This window comes from Aquarana catesbeiana, linkage group LG01, assembly GCF_042186555.1.
Source record: "Aquarana catesbeiana isolate 2022-GZ linkage group LG01, ASM4218655v1, whole genome shotgun sequence".
In the NCBI taxonomy this organism is placed as follows: Eukaryota; Metazoa; Chordata; class Amphibia; order Anura; family Ranidae; genus Aquarana; species Aquarana catesbeiana.
Genome location: NC_133324.1, coordinates 398,883,980 through 398,908,764, shown reverse-complemented (window position 1 = coordinate 398,908,764; position 24,785 = coordinate 398,883,980). Strand labels below are relative to the sequence as shown.

The following is a 24,785-nucleotide window of genomic DNA, read 5'->3' as shown; positions in this document are numbered from 1 at the left end:
GATCTCCCTCTCAGTAGTAACCCCCAGCTCTGCTGATCTCCCTCTCAGTAGTAACCCCCAGCTGTGCTGATCTCCCTCTCAGTAGTAACCCCCAGCTATGCTGATCTCCATCTCAGTAGTAACCCCCAGCTATGCTGATCTCCATCTCAGTAGTAACCCCGAGCTCTGCTGATCTCCCTCTCAGTAGTAACCCCCAGCAATGCTGATCTCCATCTCAGCAGTAACCCCAAGCTCTGCTGATCTCCCTCTCAGTAGTAACCCCCAGCTCTGCTGATTTTCCTCTCAGTAGCAACCCTCAGCTGTGCTGATCCTCTGATTTTCTAAACTTCCTCTCTCTTCTACCCTGCCTACCTCCTGCTTTATTGCTCTCACGCTGCGCACGACATGTGACATCTGATAGTTTCTCCTGCTCCAATTCCCAAGTTCTACTGATCCTCCGGCATTTAGTCCTCACTCTCCAGTCTTGTTCACCTTCCAATATAGGATTCCTATGTTGCACACTACGTGTGCCATCTACAAGTTGCTCAGCTCCAGTCCGGATCCCGCTTACCTATCTGCTGCTCCATGCTGCGCACCAGATGTGATGTCTGCACCAGACACTTCCCCAATATATACACATGAACTGGAAATGACTGCTGATGACGTCTTTCTGATTCGCTTGTTGGTTTCCCAGTGCATCCTGGATATCTCTTATAGGGCTGCAACTAACGATTATTTTCATAATCGATTAGTTGGCCGATTATTGTTTCGATTAATCGGTTAATAACCTTTAAAAAAAGTGTGGTGTATAATTTAGTTAATATGTAAAGTTTAAAAAAAAGGCAATTTATTCCTAAATATCTTTATACGCAGGGGTAAATATAAATAACCAACTATATGGTTACCAACTATATGGTTAGGGAGTAAAATCTTTAATCCTCTCTGAGAATAACAGACAGAAGACATATACTCTATATACTATTAGAGGTTGAATCTGGTAAATATCATCAGACTCAGATCAATTTTTTTTATTTAAAGAAAAAAAAAATTCTAGACTGTTTTGCAGATTTTCAAACAGAACTTTAATATTACATGCTTTTCTGCAGCTTCTCCATTTAAGTATATTGAACCAAAAAAGCACCCTTTCCAAATACACAGCAGCTGAAAAAAGCATAGATGTGAACGTTAAATGAACTGTAGTGCATTTCTGCAAAAAGCACCAAAAAACAAAAAGACATTTAGTAACATAATGGAGTTAAAAAAAAATTAGCCCTTCGTTTTTTACTGTGCAACATTGAAAGTAATATTTACAGTAGAGCTTTTTTGCTCTTTTTGTACTATATAGGGCTAATTTTAGCTTTTTTAACCCATTAGGTTACTGGCCGATTAATCGATTATGAAATTAATCGATTACTATTTTTCTTAATCGATTAGTTGTCGATTAATCGATTAGTTGTTTCGGCCCTAATCTCTTACCTGCAATACCTCCAAAACAAATCTAACGCTGAATAAAAGCCCCCCAAAAGCTTCAGGTGCTTTAAGCTAGCTTTGTCATAGACTCCTATGGAGGGTTTAAAGACACTTTGAAGCACCAAGAAAGTGACATCGGGTATCATTTTTAAAGCAAAGCAAACACAACATGTGAACAGGTCTGTAAGCTTACCATTTTATTTAGTGGCAGGTGCTTTGATTGGCATTCAGAGTGCTCAGAGTGCTTTAACCACTTCCCACCCAGCCTATAGCAGAATGACGGCCGGGCGGTGGTTCTGTTATTCTGACTGGGGGTCATATGACGTCCAGCAGGATAACATGCGTGTTATCCTGCTGGACTACGTGTTATCTGACACACTGCATCTCCGATCGTGGTATGGTGCCTCTGACGAAGGCTCCTTACCACGTGATCAGCTTTGATCAATGACACCACAGCTACCAATAAGTGCCAATCCGCTGCCAGTCAGTGCCCCATCAGAAACGGATGTCAGTGCCAATCAGTGCCCATCACAGTGCCAATCAGTGCCCAACAGTAACACCTGTCAGTACCTCATCAGTGCTGCCCATCAGTGCCACCTGTCAATGCCAATCAGTGCTGTCTGCCAGTGCCCATCACAGCCGCCTGTCAGTGCCCATCATTGCCGTCTATCAGTGCCCATCAATTCTACATTTCAGTACCAACTCATCAGTTCCCGTCAGCGAAGGAGAAAACAAAATTTTATAACCGAAAGAAAAACTTTTTTTTTTCAAACATTTCTTAAGTTTGTTTAGCAGAAAATAAAAACCCCAGAGGTGATCAAATACCACCAAAAGAAAGCTCTATTTGTGGGAAGAAAATTATAAAAATTGAGTTTGGGTGCAGGGTTGCATGACCGCGCAATTGTCATTCAAAGTGCGACAGCACTGAAAGCTGAAAATTGTCCTGGGCAAGAAGAGGCGAACGTGCCTGCTATTGAAGTGGTTAAAAAAGCGTGTCCAATGCCACATTTTGAATTAAGTGTAAATGGGCCCTTACTGTCCTTCAATGTCTGGGACAGAAAAATAATCTTTCTAAAAAGCATGGTCCTACCTATATATGTGTGATGTAAACAAGCAAACATACAGGTATATTTAAAGCTGAATTCCAGGTGCAAAACCTTTCATTTGATTATATTCTTTAATAGCCCCAAAAGATATAAATCAACTTTTTGTGCACCTACTTAAAGTCTTTAAAACCCAGATATCAACTTAAAGTAGTGGTGACATCATCACTGTGCTGTACAAAGGATGTACAGAGAGCAGAGCTGTCGGAGGGACCCAGCAGGTCCACCCACTATAAGCCGCCTACAAAAGAACTACAGGAGGGGCGGATACAAGACCAGTTACCCTGCACAAGGAGAGAGCAGCAGTGACTGGTCTTTATTACAGGAAGCTCCTGCACAGAGGAACAGTATCCCAATGGACTACTGCACAAATCTGGAAGAAATACACAAAGTGCACCAAGATTCAAGGACATACAGTACATACCTCTTGTATTTAAACAATATTTACTTATCCCAGAGTTTAGCTTTAACAAACAGTGAAGGTGACATTCACCAGCCATTCACTGGAGGTGAATCTTCCTAGTAAATGTTTTTTGTTTTATTTACAGTGAATGATTCCTGTAGTGCAGTCTGATGGTAAAGTAGATGTTTTCTGACACTTGTCATTACAAGGTGGTTTTTATTACATTTACATATTACATTTCTGCTACAAAACCTATAAGATAAAGATATAAATTATTTATATCTGAAATAAAGTTATAAATAAATTGTGTGTCTGTTTCTTTTCTGTAAAAATAATAAAATATGTATATATATAATAATATATACAGTGGGGACGGAAAGTATTCAGACCCCCTTAATTTTTTCACTCTTTGTTATATTGCAGCCATTTGCTAAAATCATTTACATTCATTTTTTTCCCTCATTAATGTACACACAGCACCCCATATTGACAGAAAAACACAGTTGACATTTTTGCTGATTTATTAAAAAGAAAAACTGAAATATCACATGGTCCTAAGTATTCAGACCCTTTGCTCAGTATTTAGTAGAAGCACCCTTTTGATCTAATACAGCCATGAGTCTTTTTGGGAAAGATGCAACAAGTTTTTCACACCTGGATTTGGGGATCCTCTGCCATTCCTCCTTGCAGATCCTCCCCAGTTCTGTCAGGTTGGATGGTAAACATTGGTGGACAGCCATATTTAGGTCTCTCCAGAGATGCTCAATTGGGTTTAAGTCAGGGCTCTGGCTGGGCCATTCAAGAACAGTCATGGAGTTGTTGTGAAGCCACTCCTTCGTTATTTTAGCTGTGTGCTTAGGGTCATTGTCTTGTTGGAAGGTAAACCTTCGGCCCAGTCTGAGGTCCTGAGCACGCTGGAGAAGGTATTCCTCCAGGATATCCCTGTACTTAGCCACATTCATCTTTCCCTCGATTGCAACCAGTTGTCCTGTCCCTGCAGCTGAAAAACACCCCCACAGCATGATACTGCCACCACCATGCTTCACTGTTGGGACTGTATTGGACAGGTGATGAGCAGTGCCTGGTTTTCTCCACACATACCGCTTAGAATTAAGGCCAAAAAGTTCTATCTTGGTCTGATCAGACCAAAGAATCTTATTCTTATACCATCTTGGAGTCCTTCAGGTGTTTTTTTAGCAAACTCCATGCTGGCATTCATGTGTCTTGCACTGAGGAGCTTCTGTCGGGCCACTCTGCCATAAAGCCCCGACTGGTGGAGGGCTGCAGTGATGGTTGACTTTCTACAACTTTCTCCCATCTCCCGACTGCATCTCTGGAGCTCAGCCACAGTGATCTTTGGGTTTTCTTTACATCTCTCACCAAGGCTCTTCTCCCCTGATAGCTCAGTTTGGCCGGACGGCCAGCTCTAGGAAGGGTTCTGGGCATCCCAAACATCTTCCATTTAAGGATTATGGAGGTCACTGTGCTCTTAGGAACCTTAAGTGCAGCAGAAATGTTTTTGTAACCTTGGCCAGATCTGTGCCTTGCCACAATTCTGTCTCTGAACTCTTCACGCAGTTCCTTTGACCTCATGATTCTCATTTGCTCCGACATGCACTGTGAGCTGTAAGGTCTTATATAGACAGGTGTGTGGCTTTCCTAATCAAGTCAAATCAGTATAATCAAACACAGCTGGACTCAAATGAAGGTGTAGAACCATCTCAAGGATGATCAGAAGAAATGGACAGCACCTGAGTTAAATATATGAGTGTCACAGCAAAGGGTCTGAATACTTAGGACCATGTGATATTTCAGTTTTTCTTTTTTAATAAATCTGCAAAAATGTCAACAATTCTGTGTTTTTCTGTCAATATGGGGTGCTGTGTGTACATTAATGAGGAAAAAAAATGAACTGAAATGATTTTAGCAAATGGCTGCAATATAACAAAGAGTGAAAAATTTAAGGGGGTCTAAATACCTTCCCTCCCCACTGTATATCATTTAAACAAGGACCTTAAAGTATATCTAAACCTAAAAAAAACATACTGCAGCTTGCTTGTCCTTAAATGTGAGGTTCTGCATTAGTTTTAGTCATTAGCCAGCACTCATTGTACTCGGTGTCGGTGTAGTGGGGGTCAGTGGAGAAATGTATGGTTGCAGTGGAGGTCAGTGAAGAAGCGTGTTGGTGTAGTGGGGGTCAGTGGAGAAATGTATGGTTGCAGTGGAGGTCAGTGAAGAAGTGTGTCGGTGTTGTGGGGGCCGGTGGAGAAATGTATGGTTGCAGTGGAGGTCAGTGAAGAAGTGTGTCGGTGTAGTGGGAGTCAATGGAGAAATGTATGGTTGCAGTGGAGGTCAATGAAGAAGTTTGTCGGTGTAGTGGGGGTCAGTAGAGAAATGTATGGTTGCAGTGGAGGTCAGTGAAGAAGTGTGTCGGTGTACTGGGGGTCAGTGGAGAAATGTATGGTTGCAGTGGAGGTCAGTGAAGAAGCGTGTCGGTGTAGCGGGGGTCAGTGGAGAAATGTATGGTTGCAGTGGAGGTCAGTGAAGAAGCGTGTCGGTGTAGTGGGAGTCAGTGGAGAAATGTATGGTTGCAGTGCAGGTCAGTGAAGAAGCGTGTCGGTGTAGTGGGGGTCAGTGGAGAAATGTACGGTTGTAGTGGAGGTCAGTGAAGAAGTGTGTCGGTGTAGTGGGGGTCAGTGGAGAAATGTATGGTTGCAGTGGAGGTCAGTGAAGAAGTGTGTCGGTGTAGTGGGGGTCAGTGGAGAAATGTATGGTTGCAGTGGAGGTCAGTGAAGAAGTGTGTCGGTGTAGTGGGGGTCAGTGGAGAAATGTATGGTTGCAGTGGAGGTCAGTGAAGAAGTGTGTCGGTGTAGTGGGGGTCAGTGGAGAAATATATGGTTGCAGTGGAGATCAATGAAGAAGTGTGTCGGTGTAGTGGGGGTCAGTGGAGAAATGTATGGTTGCAGTGGAGGTCAGTGAAGAAGTGTGTCGGTGTAGTGGGGGTCAGTGGAGAAATGTATGGTTGCAGTGGGGGTCAGTGAAGTGTGTCGGTGTTGTGGGGGCCGGTGGAGAAATGTATGGTTGCAGTGGAGGTCATTGAAGAAGTGTGTCGGTGTAGTGGGGGTCAATGGAGAAATGTATGGTTGCAGTGGAGGTCAATGAAGAAGTGTGTCGGTGTAGTGGGGGTCAATGGAGAAATGTATGGTTGCAGTGGAGGTCAATGAAGAAGTGTGTCGGTGTAGTGGGGGTCAGTAGAGAAATGTATGGTTGCAGTGGAGGTCAGTGAAGAAGTGTGTCGGTGTAGCGGGGGTCAGTGGAGAAATGTATGGTTGCAGTGGAGGTCAGTGAAGAAGCGTGTCGGTGTAGTGGGGGTCAGTGGAGAAATGTATGGTTGCAGTGCAGGTCAGTGAAGAAGCGTGTCGGTGTAGTGGGGGTCAGTGGAGCAATGTACGGTTGTAATGGAGGTCAGTGAAGAAGTGTGTCGGTGTAGTGGGGGTCAGTGGAGAAATGTATGGTTGCAGTGGAGGTCAGTGAAGAAGTGTGTCGGTGTAGTGGGGGTCAGTGGAGAAATGTATGGTTGCAGTGGAGGTCAGTGAAGAAGTGTGTCGGTGTAGTGGGGGTCAGTGGAGAAATGTATGGTTGCAGTGGAGGTCAGTGAAGAAGTGTGTCGGTGTAGTGGGGGTCAGTGGAGAAATATATGGTTGCAATGGAGGTCAATGAAGAAGTGTGTCGGTGTAGTGGGGGTCAGTGGAGAAATGTATGGTTGCAGTGGAGGTCAGTGAAGAAGTGTGTCGGTGTAGTGGGGGTCAGTGGAGAAATGTATGGTTGCAGTGGAGGTCAGTGAAGTGTGTCGGTGTTGTGGGGGCCGGTGGAGAAATGTATGGTTGCAGTGGAGGTCAGTGAAGAAGTGTGTCGGTGTAGTGGGGGTCAATGGAGAAATGTATGGTTGCAGTGGAGGTCAATGAAGAAGTGTGTCGGTGTAGTGGGGGGTCAATGGAGAAATGTATGGTTGCAGTGGAGGTCAGTGAAGAAGTGTGTCGGTGTAGTGGGGGTCAGTAGAGAAATGTATGGTTGCAGTGGAGGTCAGTGAAGAAGTGTGTCGGTGTAGTGGGGGTCAGTGGAGAAATGTATGGTTGCAGTGGAGGTCAGTGAAGAAGTGTGTCGGTGTTGTGGGGGCCGGTGGAGAAATATATGGTTGCAGTGGAGGTCAATGAAGAAGTGTGTCGGTGTAGTGGGGGTCAGTGGAGAAATGTATGGTTGCAGTGGAGGTCAATGAAGAAGTGTGTCGGTGTAGTGGGGTTCAGTGGAGAAATGTATGGTTCCAGTGGAGGTCAGTGAAGAAGCGTGTCGGTGTACTGGGGGTCAGTGGAGAAATGTATGGTTGCAGTGGAGGTCAGTGAAGAAGCGTGTCGGTGTAGTGGGGGTCAGTGGAGAAATGTATGGTTGCAGTGGAGAAGTTCATTGGTGCAGTCATGGTCATGAGTATTTTTTTTTATTTTTTATATAATCTTTATTTTATTTTAAATTTTAAGCCATACAAAACAGTGGACAGACTAAAGGGTAAAGGGAAAGAGAAGGCAAAATGCACCTCAAGGACAAATACTGATATTAGTAGTGCCAAGTCATTACATCATGGCTATAACTATATCTAGTATAAGCCCATCCCTGTCCTAGATTTTCGATCTGAGTGGACCTTCCCCCTCACATTTTGGAGAAAGGAGAGAGGGCTCGCACAATAAATCAAAGCAGATACAGCATCTTAGGCTCACATATAGTAAAGTAGGAACATATAAGACATGAAAAAATATACAAAAGAAAAATATACTCAAGTATCTGTAATGGCTTTATAAATCGGCAAGCACGCCTGGTTCATTGGCTGATGGGATATATCAATACTAGGAACACCAATGCTAATTCTGTATCTAGTTCTGAACCTTATTCAGGGTCCGGTTCGCCTAGACTAGAGTAGACTGGGGCCTGTCTAGAGGCATGACTCTGCCATGAGGCCCAGATTGAGTCGAATCACTCACGAGTTCCCTTGTATGTGACCACCCATTCCTCTGCTTCCATGATCTCTGTCACCTTCCCAAGCCAGTCCAGCTTACTTGGAACTCGCGGGCTCTTTCATGGTCATGAGTATTATAATAGCACATTCTTAACTTTTGGGGATAAGTGTGTTCTTATAGTCATTTGTATTTTTCCACTCACTCAGTGTCAGGCTGTGGGGCCCACATCTAACTATCCAACAAAAAAAGAGAAGCCATTCTTCATCATAAAAGCCTGATGTTAAGATGTACAGTATTTGCATTATCTGGTACAAACACTGTTTCACCTGCTCCTCTGACCTTTAACGCATTTCACTCTGATACATAATACAGAAGAACAGCCTCTATACCGGATAATACAAAATAAATCCTCACATCAGGCTTTTATGATGGAGAGCAGCTTATAATTTTTGGTTGGATAGTTATAAGTATGGAACGGGTAGTTAACCACTTGGAGCCAGCACCTATTGCCTTAGCTCAGGGCTGATAACTGATCCGCTATAGGAGGGAAAACTCTCAGTTAAAAACTACTTTAGTCTCCTTTTATGTCTTCCTGACAACAACATTGTTATATGACAGGTTTTTTGACTGTCTCTTATCAACTCTGTGCCTAGGCAGCCCTACAGCATGACATCTCTTACCATGCATTTGGTAACTCATCCATTTTCAATGGGTTTTTCGCATTACCAATCATTGCAGGACATGTAGTAAACATACACAGGAAATCTCACTCAAAATTAAGGTAAATACAACTTTGACAGATGTCCCCGTTGAAAAAATTTCCTCCCAATTTTTTGCTTTGGCTGGAGGCCCACTTTAACATGTGCTTTAAAACATGTAAGGCTAAAACATTTCTATCCATATAATGCAAACCTTTCCTACCTCTTATGGCAATAACTATTTGCTTAGTTCCTTTGTAATAAAATCCATTTTAATAATGGGTGACTACAGATCTCAAGGATACATCTGACCTTTCCTGCAGATGGATTAAAATATTTTAACTCAGGAGCCCGTTTTACCATTCATGTCAAAGTGAACCCTGACAGGGGGAGGGGGGGAGAACAATCTGCTATTGTACAGAGCAGACAGAGGTCACTATTCTGAGAGTCTGTGTACATTGTCAGTATTTACACTGTTGAGACCAACATGTCACAGTAATACGTGTAAGCCAACTAAAGTCCAGAAGGGAAGTCCTGGAATGACAAAAGAGAAGAAACTGCAAAGTTGGGTCATCATCAGCACTGATAAGAAAATGAGAACACACTCAGATGTTTAGTTTCAGTTTATTGGGCATGTTTTGCCAGTCAGATTTTAGGTCCTGTTGCAGTGGTGGTCAACTTGGAAATATAGATTGCATCAATTGCTACCCACGACATATCCAAAGGGCTACAAAATATCATGTGTGCTTAAAGAGACTGTCATCAGACAACTTATTTGAGCAACAAAATATTCCCATAAGATTATATGTGTATTTATTAATTTTTTATTCATGTTGTTTACCTGTAAAATCCTACCTTGTGTAGACATCCAAAAGCCCTGAAACTGCTGCTGGGCACCACCATCTTGGATGTGATGTCAGCAACTCCAGACTCAGAGCTGTAACTCAAGTGACACTCTATAACAGCGGTTTTCAACCTTTTTGCCATGGATGAACCCATGAAATAATCTACTGGTCTCTGCTAAAAGTTATGATATCTACAACACCATAGCAGCCTTTCTAAACATTTTTTACCATGGAAGAGCTCTTGAAATAATCTACTGGTCTGTACTAAAAGTTATGATATCTACAACTCTATAGCAGCCTTTCTCAACCTTTTTACCATGGAGGAACCCTTGAAATTATTTATTGGTCCCTACTAAAAGTTATCCTGTTTACTATGGAGGAACCCTTGTAATAATCTACTGGTCCCTACTAAGTTATGATATCTACAACTAGCTACAGCTAATTTTATAATAGTGTGACCAGTAAATAGTAGATATAATAATAAAGGAATTTGACACTCAGAGCAGATCACTTTTACCATGGAGGAACCCTTGAAATAATCTACTGGTCTCAGGGGACCTCTCCTAAAAGTTATGGTATCTACAACTCTATAGCAGCCTTTCTCAACCTTCTTACCATGGAGGAACCCTTAAAATAGTCTACTTGTCCCTACTACGTTATGATATCTTTAACTATCTACAGCTAATGCTATGATAGTGTGATCAGTAAATAGCAGATATAATAATAAAGGAATTTGACACTCAGAGCAGATCACTTTTACCATGGAGGAACCCTTGAAATAATCTACTGGTCTCAGGGGACCTCTCCTAAAAGTTATGGTATCTAATCAGAGAAGATAATTTTTTAACGCTCCCCACCTCTCTACAAAAACATTACTTTCAGTAATAATTATGAAATGAAATAAAAATAATGGTCAAAAGAGAAATGCAAACAGTAAAAATTGTAGTGGGCCTTCATGTCAAAAAAATAATGGTCAAAAAAGAAATGCAAACAGTAAAAATTGTAGTGGGCCTTCATGTCAGTGGTTAGTTGAGAAATGCCCTTTTCATTGGTAGTTGTCTTTGAAACAGTTTTCATCTTACAAAAGAGGTTGGTAAAAAAAATAATAAAAAAATTGAATTAATTTACAATGAACATGAGAAGAAAAATGTCCCTTTACATTGATGTTCAGTATGAAAGGTGTCAGCCTAGACTGGTGGTCACACTATTCCAGGACAGAGCCACCTAGTGCCAGACTAGCTAACAGCGCCTGCTTACACATGAACAATGTACTTTTACTATGGTTGTAAGGCATAGAAAATAGTATACTTTGCCAGTTTTATATAATCATTGGTGAAGATTGAAATAAAAGTACCTAATAAAATGGCTTGGGTAGCAAGAATATGTATCAACTTAAAGAGGAACTGCAGTCTGCTCACATAATTTGTAATAAAAACATCTTTGCCATTCTGAAGCTTCCCTCCAACCACTTTGCATATTATTTTATATATACTGTGATTCTGTATTTGCCAAATATGCTGCATAAATCACCCTCAAATAAGTCTGGCTGCAGCCATTTTAACTGAAGCTGCTGCCTGTTCATTTCCTGGATTTACACAGACACACAGAGGCACCTACCTCCAGCTCTGCAGCTCTCATTGGCCCTATTATGACTCAACTCCCCCCGTCCCTTCCTAGCAAACTCTCACGAGAGTGAGAGTGTGAGAGAGAGCTGTGCATGATGTCATTAAGCTAGACTAATGACCAGACAAGAAACAGGAAGTGGGCTGTATAAGGTATTCACTGGCAGAAAAAAATGTTAACTTTGGATAGTAAAAAACAACAAAGATGGGAAGTTGAGAAATTGACTGAAGGTCCGCTTTCACAAAGCTGCCTGTACAGCTCTGATCACATGGGCTATTAGGAGAGCATGTGACCGTGTGAGGCTAAGACCCAGACATTGGAAGCCCTGCTGAAGCAGCTAGTCTCAGTATACACAGTCACATGACCTCCTGACAGCCCATGTGAAAAGGACTGATATATATACACAGTGTAAAATTGCTTCCTCCGCCATGTTTGCCTTCTGCAGTAATCATCTAAAACTGGCAGTGTTCTGATTTTTACTGCATTGCAAATATAGTAAAAATGCTGTTTGATGATAAGACTTCTGTGTTGTTTCCCTGATCTTTTAATTAGTTCCCACTGTTTCAGAAGTTTGTAGAAAGCAAGAGGTAATATGCAGGTATGTTCTATATATGAAAGACCCATACAGACGAATGCCAAGGGGGCTGTGTTTAAAAATAGGCAGACTTTCTTACCCAGCATGTGCAATTACAGGGCAATTTTTACACTGCAAAAGCAGATGAGTATCTGCAATGAGGTTTCCTAAAATCCTCACACTATTTAGTTGGCCAAGAGAGGACTTTTTTTTATTTAAAAAAGAATTGAAGTTTTGCATTAAAGGAAACCTGTGCTAAGTCCACAGATGATACAGGAGGCAACCACAGCATTCAACTTACCAATAACTGTGCAAAACAGTAAAATAATCTTCTAGTAGAAGCTTTACGCTGTCATATCAATATGTAAACCAATCAAAAGTCTTGTGCTCCGTGTATAATAAAGAAGTGTATTAAGAAACAGAAACACTCTAATATCGGAATACTAGGTACTGTACATAATCATAAATACAAAATAAGGTGTGCCGTCCCTTAAAAGTACTCATAGTGAAGTACAAAAAAATAAATATCAAATCATTTGCATAATATATTTTTTTTTCATATCACAAACTGACCATAAATAAAGTGCATCAGTGTCAAATAAAATAAATAAATTGATAGTATATTCATTTATTACAGGTACTTATAAGTATAGTGCTGACAATTTACATATATATTGTACATTTACATCAGTCCCTGTCCTCAAGGAGCTTACAGTACAATCTAAGGTCCCTATCTCACATTCATACATACAGTATATTGGGGCCAATTTAAACAGGAGCCAATTAACCTGCAAGCAAGTCTTTGGAGTATGGAAGGAAACCGGAGTACAAAGAGGAAACCCGCACAGGCACATGGAGAACATGCAAACTCCAGACAGGTAGTGTTGTGTTGTTGGGATTCGAACTGACAACCCCTAGTGCTGCTAAGTGGAAGCGCTGACCACTTAGCCACTGTGCTGCCCCATAAGAATATAATATTAGATAATAAGCAGGGCAATAACTTCTCAGCAGGATGTGGAAACCTTGCAAAAAGATCTGAACAAATTAATGGGGTGGGCAACTACATGGCAAATGAGGTTCAATGTAGAAAAATGTAAAATAATGCATTTGGGTGGCAAAAATATGAATGCAATCTATACACTGGGGGGAGAACCTCTGGGGGAATCTAGGATGGAAAAGGACCTGGGGGTCCTAGTAGATGAAAGGCTCAGCAATGGCATGCAATGCCAAGCTGCTGCTAACAAAGCAAACAGAATATTGGCATGCATTAAAAAGGGGATTAACTCCAGAGATAAAACAATAATTCTCCCACTCTACAAGACTCTGGTCCGGCCGCACCTGGAGTATGCTGTCCAGTTCTGGGCACCAGTCTTCAGGAAGGATGTACTGGAAATGGAGCGAGTACAAAGAAGGGCAACAAAGCTAATAAAGGGTCTGGAGGATATTAGTTATGTGGAAAGATTGTGAGCACTGAACTTATTCTCTCTGGAGAAGAGACACTTGAGAGGGGATATGATTTCAATTTACAAATACCGGACTGGTGACCCCACAATAGAAATAAAACTTTTTTGCAGAAGGGAGTTTAACAAAACTCATGGCCACTCACTACAATTAGAAGAAAAGAGGTTTAACCTTAAACTACGTAGAGGGATCTTTTTTGTAAGAGCGGCAAGGATGTGGAATTCCCTTCCACAGGTGGTGGTCTCAGCGGGGAGCATTGATAGTTTCAAGAAACTATTAGATAAGCACCTGAACGACCACAACATACAGGGATATACAAGGTAATACTGACATATAATCACACACATAGGTTGGACTTGGTGGACTTGTGTCTTTTTTCAACCTCACCTACTATGTAACTACGTAATATTAAATAATATGAAATAACCAAAAGTTCCTGCCAAAAAGTAGCCCACACTTTCTCATATCAATGACTGGATATTACCACCATGAAAGAAAGCAAAAGTAAGCCACATTTTGAATACCTCAGTGTAAATAATAAAGTTAATTGTATGGCGGTATTACACAATGTCATACAATAGAGACAAGCACAAACCACATTGGGAACAGCATTCGTGATGACATCACAATTAGGCCGCCTACCAACACGTTTGGTTGCCAACTAACATCTTCAGGGGACCAGTCTGGTGACCAGTGTGATATTGCTGCCTCAAGGGGTTGGTCCATGATATTGGGCTAGGGCTGGCAATACACTGTACAATCTGATTGTACAATCTCTTTTAGATGTAACAAAACTTTGTAATAGGAGACACCTAAGCAATCCGTTCACTTTGTATTACATCAGGAAAGCCCTTCCCCTACATAGTTGTTGGTAGATCCAAATGAGTTTGTATAGTCAGATTGTATAGCGTATGGCCACTATAAAGTAGAATTCTTTTTTCATTTTGAATGGGATCTGTATCCCATTGGGGAGGTTTCCTTTCACTTCCATAGCCACAACAGGAAATGAGAGGAAATCCTTCCAAAGTGAGGGAATCCCTGGTTGTCACCAGGGTCACCAGAACTAGTGTCTACATTGGAAGATTTCCCCTCTATTCCTGTTCTGGGGACATCCCAAATTTGAGATTTTCATTTACTTTTACTTTTGATGAAATCTGTAAACGGGACAAATACAGATGGGGAATCTCCTTAACAGAAACAGAGATAGCAATATCAAAAACTGAGAGGTGTTCTAATCCCTATCCACTATGCCTTAGTTATTATTTAGGGGAAGGTGAGTTGAATGACATGGGTCACCATTCATACTAGAACACTTAGGACATCTAGAGGTGAAATTGCAGTACAACAGGGAACAGTCCTGGATTGAATGTGACTATTGCTGCAAAAGCTTTTTTTATATTATCTTTTATTTTTTTTGTACTTTTGGCTAAAGTCATGCTTTAATCTTGACATTTATATTTACTGCTAAATCTAAATTTTTGGATGGTTACCATTAGTAACATGCACTGTATTGCTCTTTATGCATTGCTATCAAATACATCCTACTGTTTTTAATAATGATTTTTTACTCTCTTTTTAACATTTTTTTTTTATACTTTGATTAAAACATCTCTGAAGTTCATAAAGAAGGTTGAAGATGAAGGGTAAATGAGGAAAGGGTTGACCCATCTGTGTTACAGTTCCGGGACCAAGGAGGAGATACAGATTTATAGAACTTGATATGTACCTTCATGAGACTGCATACAATTTTTCTTGTCACTGTATATGGGCAAACCTATCCTCAGTTGTTATATTCTATAATTATGAAGTGTACTGTATTAAATAAACCCCGATCTTCATGCAAGAGAACCAAATATAAAAACTGTATACAAGGTAAACCCAGCAAATGTTTACAATTATAAACCAATTAAAGACATAAGCAAGCAACAGCTTCCTTTATTACTTTCAACATAAAGAAATCACACTTTTTTTCAAAACAAAGCAAATACTGGCATAGTAAAATCACTTAAAATACAGTTATTAATAAAAAAAAAAAAAAGACTATAAAAAGTTGAATTTTAAAAATAGCCTCTGTGGAATGTTTGTGGTTAATTTAACTACAAAAATATTGTACAACTTTTCTCAAATATACAAACAAGGAAAAACACTTTTATAAAGTTAACATCTGTAAAAATAACACATAGAAAAACATGGTACCATTTCCTTTTATGAATCTATACATCTATGTGAGACAGGAAAATTATATAAATAGTAAAATAACATTCTCTAGTTCCTCCTACAGAATAAATGCCTTTCTGTGCAGTATTTCTAGTCTTCTATACTTTAACAGTTATATTTACACCTCTATGTCTACCTTGCAGACATAAAAAAGTGCACAGTCGCCATTGGCAGTACTGTTGTGCTTTATTGAACCTTTTATTTACTAAAACTGTATGAAATCTCATCTGACGGCATCCCTAGGAATCAAGTTGTACCCAAGACACTAAGGGGTTGATTTACTAAAGGCCAAAAGGTTGTGCACCTTGAAAAGTGCAATTGCACTCTGGAAGTGCAGTTGCTCCAGAGCTTAGTAAATGAGGTAAAGCTTCACTTTGCAAAGAATACCCAATCACATGCAAGGAAAATTTTAAAAAAACAGCATTTTTGCTTGCACATGATTGGTTGATGAAAGTCAGCAGAGCTTCTGCTCATTTACTAAACTCTGGAGCAACTGCACTTTCCAAGGTGCACAGTGTTTTTGCCTTTAGTAAATCAACCCCTAAGTTCTGTTTCTAAAGGTGGGCTGATGCAATGACTAACAGCAGCTCATTGGTTTTGCTGGGACTCATAGCTGATAGTTTATGTCGCTTTCAGCACCACCTACTGGTGAATTTTGTATTGCAGCACTACCTTGTAAATACAATTATGCCTTCTTGGTACCATTGTATATTAAGAGACAGGCTTTAGTCAACCTTTGCTTACAAAAGAGAAGGTGAACTGGGGGTATTTCTATGTTACTACACAGGTAGCGGGCAGATCTTCTTTAACATATATATTGTAAAGTCTTGTAAGAAAGAAATACAGTAATAATGAAAACCTAAGTTAAAATCCAGGCAGATAATAAAAACTCAATAAATTCAATATAGTCTTGCATTCATTAAAAAATGATCAAATCTATTTTTAATTTGCCGCTATTAAATGTACAGTATCTCACAAAAGTGAGTACACCCCTCACATTTTTGTAAATATTTTATTATATCTTTTCATGTGACAACACTCTACACTAATGGCTGTGTGTTGAGTTATTTTGAGGGGGCAACAAATTTACACTGTTATACAAGTGTCATTTATTCAGTGTTGTCACATGAAAAGATAGAATAAAATATTTACAAAAATGTGAGGGGTGTACTCACTTTTGTGAGATACTGTACCTTAAACTTTCTTGACATCAGCATTGAATTGGGCTTGAACAGCTACAGATCAAACAAAATCCGTTGTCAGAAATTCTGATGTGTGTACACAAATCCGACGGACAAAGTGCCACACATGCTCAGAATAAATAAAGAGATGAAAGCTATTGGCCACTGCCCCGTTTATAGTCCCGACGTACGTGTTTTACGTCACCGCGTTCAGAACGATCGGATTTTCCGACAACTTTGTGTGACCGTGTATATGCAAGACAAGTTTGAGCCAACATCCCTTGGAAAAAATCCATGGATTTTGTTGTCGGAATATCCGAACAAAGTCCGACCATGTGTACGGGGCATTAGCTGTATACCTGGAGTTCAGCTTTAGTTACGTAACTATTATAATTATTTTGTAGTCCTTACTGGAGATAAAATATTATTGACTTTAATGTATGATCGTTGAATGCATGAGGTCTTTTTTCATTTAGCTTATGTGGTTCTTTAGGCTCAACAATTGGATTGAGAGATCTGTGTATCATATTTTCTGAAGCTGGACCTGGTGAAAAGTCCCCTGAAAGACAAAAAAGTCACAGTGAAGAATTATTTGGGCCATACAGCATGACAAGAAAAATAACAATGTGCACATAATTTGTTGCAAACAAAAAACATAACCAAAAAATAAAGATTCCAAATGCCTTCCACCTTGAATGTGCTGGAATATATACTGTATGTGTGTGTATATATATATACACAGTAAAACCTTGGATTGTGAGCATAATTCGTTCCAGAAGCATGCTTGTAATCCAAAGCACTCTTATATCAAAGCGAGTTTCCCCATAAGAAATAATGGAATCTCAAATGATTTGTTCCACAACCATTTATTCATAAGTCCTTCAGTTTATAGTCCATATAAAAAGATTGTAGCAATGTGATAGGTTGTGCAACCATAAAATGTCCATCCATAAATGGCAGCCTCCACAAAGAGAAGAGAGGCGCCTCTAAGTGTAGCAATATGGTTACATTTAATGAAGGTACAACATTTTGGTTGATGATTAAAAGAGGCACAGTCTCTGTGGACAACTTTACCTGGATGCCTGCATACTTAGATGTGCCAGTTTTAAACATCATCCATGTGAGTTGCTAAATGTTGTACCTTCATTAAATGAAGGTAGAAGGAAAGAAAATTGCTCCCGCAGTGCTATTGTGTTCTGCCGCAGAGCATGGGGAGTCTTCCCCACTGGCAGAATACAATAATCATTGCTGGCGGCTATAGCCGTTGGCAGTAATGGGATGAAAAAAACCTGACAGGCTGGTTGTACTGAAGTTGATCGATGGATCAACTTCAGTACAATTAGCCTGCCCAGACGGATCAAAATTCCCCTGGTTCCTGCTTACCCGGTGGAATTTCGATCTGTCTATGGCCGACTTAAGAATGCCTCAGGGAATAGGCAAAGGTTCTGTTTAATCATCCTCTTTAGGCCACCCCGCTGTTACCATTCACCGCAATGCATGTATCCACAAGTATAAAATTAAGGTGTATTGATGCAACCTTCCCCGGATCAGAAAGGCTAAATCTGGCCTTGACCTTGAGGAAGAATTTCCAAAAATCCCCCTATACAATTCTATATCCTTGGAATAGTGTATACCCCTGTTGCAAATGGGGCATGTCCACCTATTACAAATGCAGCTACACAAAAACCAGGGAGAGTGTACTGCGCAAATGCGCACTCTGAATGGCCCAGAGCAGCCGCTAGGTGTTGGTGCATTTACTGTAATGTTCAGCCTGTCCTGCCATTTGCAGGGAAAGGAGTAAGGGGCCAGTGTTTTTTTGTGGAGAAACCCCCAATAACTGCACCTGTAAAGGGAGGACATGCACCACAGGTGGAGCTCTGGTATGTTTTATTCCAGGGGTCTCCAAACTATGGTCCTCCAGTTATTCAGGAACTTCAATTCCCATCATGCCTAGTCATGTCTGTGAATGTCATGGTTTTACAATGCCTAGTTCTACAAGAGCTGGAGGGCCGTAGTTTGGAGATCCCTGTTCTATTCCAATGATACAGAATTGCATAGGGGGATTTTTGGAAAATATTCCTGAAGCTGAACTTTAATGATAGTATAATTTTGTTTAAACATTAGAACTCCAATTAATTATAAAAAGCCAAGACTAGACAATCAACCTGCTTTCCATATCAGTGCTCGTATATTAGAGGGGGGTGATATCAGATTGGAATGAAAATGTTGTGGTCAACAAATACATTCTCCGTTAATTAGACATCCCTCTCCATGACAAGAACAAAACACAGATCAAGCTTGCCTGCAATTCCCTGCATGCCTGGAATGCTTTCACCTAGCTCCAGCCATCTGTGAAGTGAAGGAAGACTCCAGCCCACTACTCTGAGAATCCTTATTCTGTTTACAATCTACAGAAATAAAAGCTTCTTTGTCACTAAGCCATTTGTCACTCACAAACCGACTCAAAGCATGGACAAGTTTCCCACTGAATAAACAGACTGTGGCACACTGGCAATGACATTGGTAATGGACAAGTGTTACAGGACACACACGAAGCCTGATCAAGGCGGCAGGGAGTGATTTACACTCCCTATTTTTATCAAGAAGTAAACACTCCATCAGCAAGAAATGTCAAATATGTTCAGTCCAGAGATAAGAAATGAAATCCGAATATGATCCAGGTGCTAAGTGCATACCATCTTATAAAGTTGGCAATTTTCAACTTAGGCACCCTTTAAATTCTGCACCCCATTCTAAAATGTTAAAAACTAAACTAATAGTATTCCATAACTCATCAACATCCAGACATGTAGGACACCCAGGGGGAGATTTCCTAAAACTGGTGCTCTCAGAATCTGGTGCAGCTGTGCACAGTAGCCAATCAGCATCTAACGTCAGCTCGTTCAATTAAGCTTTGGCAATAAAACCTGGAAGCTGATTGGTTCTATGCAGAGTTATACCAGAGAGTTTGCACTCTCCAGTTTTAGTAAATAACCCCCCCTCCCCAACTTAAGAGGTGATTTATTCTTTCAAAGCAAACACACCTTTGCACACAGGTACTGACAAGTATTCCAGTGCTCTTCTCCCTCATTTTCTCTCCCTCGCTCAGCTAATGTGACCTCAGTGCTGATGGAGAAGAAAAGGGGAGGGGCAAGCAAGCAAGACGAAAAGCGTTGGGAGGACTCCACTGCCGCCACGATTTTACTTAAAGCGATTTTTTCCGACATAAATGTAAGTGTTCTACTTTTTATTAATACATTTTTTCCTGCTTACGGAATTACGCTATGTGGCCCCTTTTTTATCTTTCACGGGCTAATTTTCCTGGATGCATAACCACCCTTGTGGAGAATACTCCTCATTACTAAAGCCTGGATGACTCCAGATTCCCATCACTGTGGATTTCTAAGGCTCTTCTTCCATTGCTGGTGACAATACAAGCACATTTGACTCATAGAATGTATGTTCTTTTGGGTCCACATTTTCTGGTAAGCCTGCAATTTTTCTGGTGGTGGTATTATCACAAATTGCTTTCCATCTACCATATTGGCTATTCACAAGGTGAACAGGATCGTCCCATTTCAGTATGAACTGCGAATGATCACTATACATAAGTGATTTTTGGAGATCATTAGAGACTTTATTATTTCACTTGTAGCACTAACTCTCGGTGGAGCTGCTGGTTTAAAGCGGGCTGTTACCTTCACTCTCGATACCTCTGTTTCACCGGCACCGGGTCTAGGGTTCCGTTGAGTTTACCTCTGGACGATATAAGCACCAACACTTGAATACGTTTTCAATGCTTTATTGAACAAAGTAACGAAGGAAGTAGCAGGAAAGAGGCAGGAGGAAAACTGCAGGGAAGCTCAAATACCTTTCTTTAGGTTTCTTTAGAACATCCTTCAAAGTTGAATACTGTAATTGAATGCAATCCCTTTTTTGTGGGACATGATCTTTGCTCACCTGGATAGGCCTCTCTCACTTGCCTAGCAGCCAGTACGTAGCACGAACAAAAGTCTCTGCCACAGACTTGCTTGAAATAAACCCGTACGATCCTCTGCCACAGGATGTATTGGTTCGCGATGAATGTCAAATACAGTACTTGAACCTTTAAGCCAACCCGGCAGTACTATACTGTAAGATTACTTCGGAATGCGTCCTCCAACCGAGTCACCAGGCCCCTCTCCAGACCAGCACTCTGCATGATCCTTCCATGACGGGTCCTCCCCTGGGATCTTCTCGGTTGTCCAGCTTCTTCACTCTGGATAGACAGCTCAGGACCATTCCTCGGCTGCTGTGGTAGGCCCCAGACAGACTTCTGGGCCCACCCACGCGCCACAGCGACGCGGGCCTCCGGAACGGAGGACCACGAGGTGGTACTCTAACACATACCTGTCGGCCAGGAGGGCCAGCAGGTGGCTGAAAACGAACCCCAAAACATGGCGTCTGTTCCATAAATACCCTCTCCCAGAATGCAACTCGGAGGACCACCTCCCCCAAGCTGTCTCCGGGACAGAGGAGCACTCATCCGCTTTAACACGTTGCCTTTCCAACACCCGCCGATGGAGACAACGACACCCACCGGCACAATGTGGAACCACACGCAACGTCAGCCAAGCTGGAACAGAGGCAAGTCTAACTTCCTATGACGAGCAATTCACTAAATTTACCTATCAGATGGTAGATCATAAATCTACCAGCGCTACACACTATAGAAATTTTTCACTGTATTTGTTATATGTATTTGTTATATGTATAACCTTCACAGTTTGATACACCTGAAGCAAGGATGTTGTGCAGGCGTCCAATGTACTCCTTATCAACTGACGACGACATTAGTTGTTAGGATGCCGGCAGCTCGAAGGTTGCAATGGTACACAATAAAAATCTGTGGCTTTGTGTAGGCAGGCTTGATCCACCCACTGTCTTGTATACAATTTTTGGGCAATTTTTAGCAGTTTGCCAAGGCAACCCTGAAGAAAAACACAGGCACCCTGGGGTGCCTGGTTACCCTGGATGAAAAAGGCTGCAAAGTACACATTAAAGTGAGCCTGTGCTTTACCTAACTTTTACTTCCTTTAGATCAGGGGTGTCAAACTGGTGGCCCTCCTGCTGTTGCAGAACTAAAAGTCCCATTATGCCTCAGTCTGTGGGAGTCATGCTTGTAACTGTCAACCTTGCAATGCCTCATTGGACTTGTAGTTCTGCAACAGCGGCAGGGCCACCAGTTTTTTTTAGCTGCCCTGGATGAAGAAATGAAAGTTATAACTTACACAGAACTAGAAATGTGGGCTCTGTGATGGAGATCTGTTATGAGGGGATCTGTGATGGGGGGGATCTGTGATGGGGGGCTCTGTGATGGAGAAGTGTCTGTGATGGAGAAGTGTCTGTGATGGGGGCTCTGTGATGGAGGTGTCTGTGATGAGGGGATCTGTGATGGGGGGGGGGGGGTCGGTGCTGAAGGGAGTCTGATGAAGGGATTCTGTGAAATACTAATAGGTTTGCTGATTAAAATTGTTCTTTATTTTAAATATTGTATTGTTTTTTCCTGTTTTGTGTGCAGTGTGCATAGGCATTCGTTCATATTTTTTTTCAAACTATAGTCTGGCCCCCCAACAGTCTGAGGGACAGTGAACTGCCCCCCTGCTTAAAAAGTTTGAGGACCCCTGCTCTAGACTAAACAGTTGCATTCCTATTAGAACAGTTTGGAGGTAAGAAGTCTAACCTAGACAAATGTGTGTATGTCACTCTTCAAAATTCTTACAATAAATGTAATAAGTCATAATTCCCATCCTGTGCATCACACAATCCCAAAACCTGTAAAAGCCTGGTACCGCAGAGAAAAGTTGTAAGTCATCAATATTACTGGTTATGGTGAGAGTAAAGAATCCATTTTTGGTGTCTACACATAGCAGAACAACAGCTGAAACCATTATTCTTACTTTTAGGTCCATAATTTATCACTATGAGTTTTTGAAGATTGGATTGTGATTATCACCATACTAACTGTGCTAATTAGTTATTATGCAGCAGCCAGCCCCTTTAATCCAACTGGACAATGTGAGTGTGTGGCAACTAATTTTAATCCCTAAGGTATAAAAAATGGAGATCTCCAACCAAACCTGGGTCATGTCTGAGAGGTCCAATCAATAAGGGGGGTATGGACTGCATTTTCAACCTATCCTGAAAGCAGGAGAAACAACTGTTCTCCAAGTTCATTTTTAATACTGTTTGTGTATGTACAGTATGTTTCACTTTGTAACTCTCTGTACCCTTTCTGTGCACTTCCCGTTTAGGGACTTTAAATTTAAAAATGAATAGGCTGGCTTTTTATTGCTGTAAAGAATGCACAAATCTGAAGGCTCTGTTGTTTTCTGCCATATAACCATTAGAGTGCACAAGATTGTATATGAGATTTTTTTCTGCCTGTGTGTGTCCAGCAAGCGAGGTTTTGGTAGCGTCTCCCTCTAGTGATGGCTAGTGGTATGAGATTGTGAATTGGTGTTTGCCCTCACCCTATAAGAGATAATGGGGGTTATTTACTAAAACTGGAACATGCAAAATCTGATGCAATTCTGCATAGAAACCAATCAGCTTCCAGGTTTTATTGTCAAAGCTTAATTGAACAAGCTGAAGGTAAAAGCTGACTGCACAGCTGCACCAGATTCTGAGTGCATCAGTTTTAGTAAATCGACCCCATTGCCTTGTTTAGCTAACCCGTAAAAGCTAATGAAAACAGTGTGTGTGGTATGCAAAGCCAGTGTGCTAGTCTGTTTTAGCCTCCTTTCTCACTAGTGCGACTCCAAAGTCCCATGATTTCCAGTGTGATTTCGGAGTGCGACTTTCATCTGACTCTTACACTCTATGGCACTCAAATCACATTAAAGTAGTGCAGGAACCTCTTTTAAAGACACTGTGACTAACGTCGCATTGATTGGAATAGGTGCCATTGTTGAAATAAATGGTTTGCGATTTGTCATGCGACTTTATGTGTCCAAAGTTAAATGACAAGTTGCAGTAGTGTACAGAGCTTAAATGCAGATTATACTGACTAAAGCTAGCCATAGACTGTATTTTTTTGTTAGCCAGTGGGCTGAACAAGAAAAAAGAAACAGAGTCCTCCATCCACACAAACAAGTTCGATGGAGGAATCCCCCTCACTGGGACATTGTATTCTGACAACAGAACTCGTTGCTGTCACTAATCAGCAACTGCAGTTGATGATCAACAAATCTTTTCCAAAGTGTCCCTTCGACAGAAGTTTTAGGACCAGTTCACATCACATGCAGTCCAGTGCATTTTTCTTCTGCATAAAAAATGCATTGAAAGTAGGTTATATAGTCTTTAATGGCATAGTTCACACCAGTGTTTGCAGTTCCAGTGTGTTCCAGTTCCAGAAAAAAAGGAAAACATGCTGCTTTTTTCCTGCACTGGACTGTAACGCTGTAAAAAGCATAAAAAATGCCCTGGAACGCACCAAAAATGCACTGGAACACACATGTCCCTATTTAGGTTTAAGAAAAGAGAGGGGAAAAATATGCACTGGACGGCATCAAAAACGCATCAAAAACACACTGGAACATATAAAAAACGTACATGTAGAAAAGTATCGGGAACGCACCCGGACTGCGTTTCTATGGTGTGAACTGGCTCTAAGAGCAGGGTGAAGCACGGTGCCACCGGGCAGAGATCACACAGAGGCCGATGTGAATGAGAATAGTGTATTAAGAAAACCCCAACAATACACAATAAAGCCTGGTCGACAGCCACTGTACTAACCACGCAAGGTTAGTCCAGTGATCTCCCCCGCCGAGCTGTTGTGTTCTGACAGGGAGACGTCCCCGCTGCCAGAACACTCTGATCAGCGCTCTCTGCCATTGGCTGAGAGCATTGATCGAGAGTCGGTCAGATGCTGGTTTTCCAGCATGCATGTCCGACAGAAGTTCGGCCGACATACACACGGGCAGAACGTCGGTCGGTCGGTATTTTTTGGACTGGCAAATGTCTCCCGACATTCTGCCCGTGTGTACAGGACTGGCTGGAGCCACGTATGGGAAAAAAGCAGAGGAACACTATCTTGGGATGATGGTGCCAGTGTCTTCAATGAGGAGCAAGAACGTGGCCTGGCTGGTCCACACCCAAATGGGAGGCTTCCTGAGAGGAGATAAAATAGTCCCTACACTTTCCCTACTCTATTGGAATCTCTCCCTGCCACTATGCGCTGCCCC

General features: G+C 41.4%; 1 protein-coding gene and 1 long non-coding RNA gene across 4 annotated transcripts in view; one reads left to right on the top strand and one right to left on the bottom strand.

Moving 5' to 3' along the window:
- Positions 1–24,785, top strand: part of LOC141147662 (uncharacterized) — a 54,556-nt gene that overhangs the window by 11,536 nt on the left and 18,235 nt on the right. The window contains exon 3 of one of the 2 annotated variants that reach the window (XR_012245093.1): positions 14,780–15,072. The exons of the other annotated variant lie outside the window; for it this stretch is intronic. This is a non-coding gene — a long non-coding RNA (uncharacterized lncRNA). Of the gene's footprint in view, positions 1–14,779; positions 15,073–24,785 lie in introns of those variants that run through there. 2 annotated transcript variants of the gene reach the window in all.
- DOCK8 (dedicator of cytokinesis 8) overlaps positions 13,010–24,785 on the bottom strand; it is a 229,135-nt gene continuing 217,359 nt past the window's right edge. For both annotated transcript variants that reach the window (XM_073634844.1, XM_073634849.1), the window contains one exon: positions 13,010–17,119. In XM_073634844.1, the coding sequence (XP_073490945.1) occupies positions 17,056–17,119 (64 nt within the window). In that variant the 3' untranslated portion in view covers positions 13,010–17,055. The remainder of the gene's footprint in view (positions 17,120–24,785) is intronic.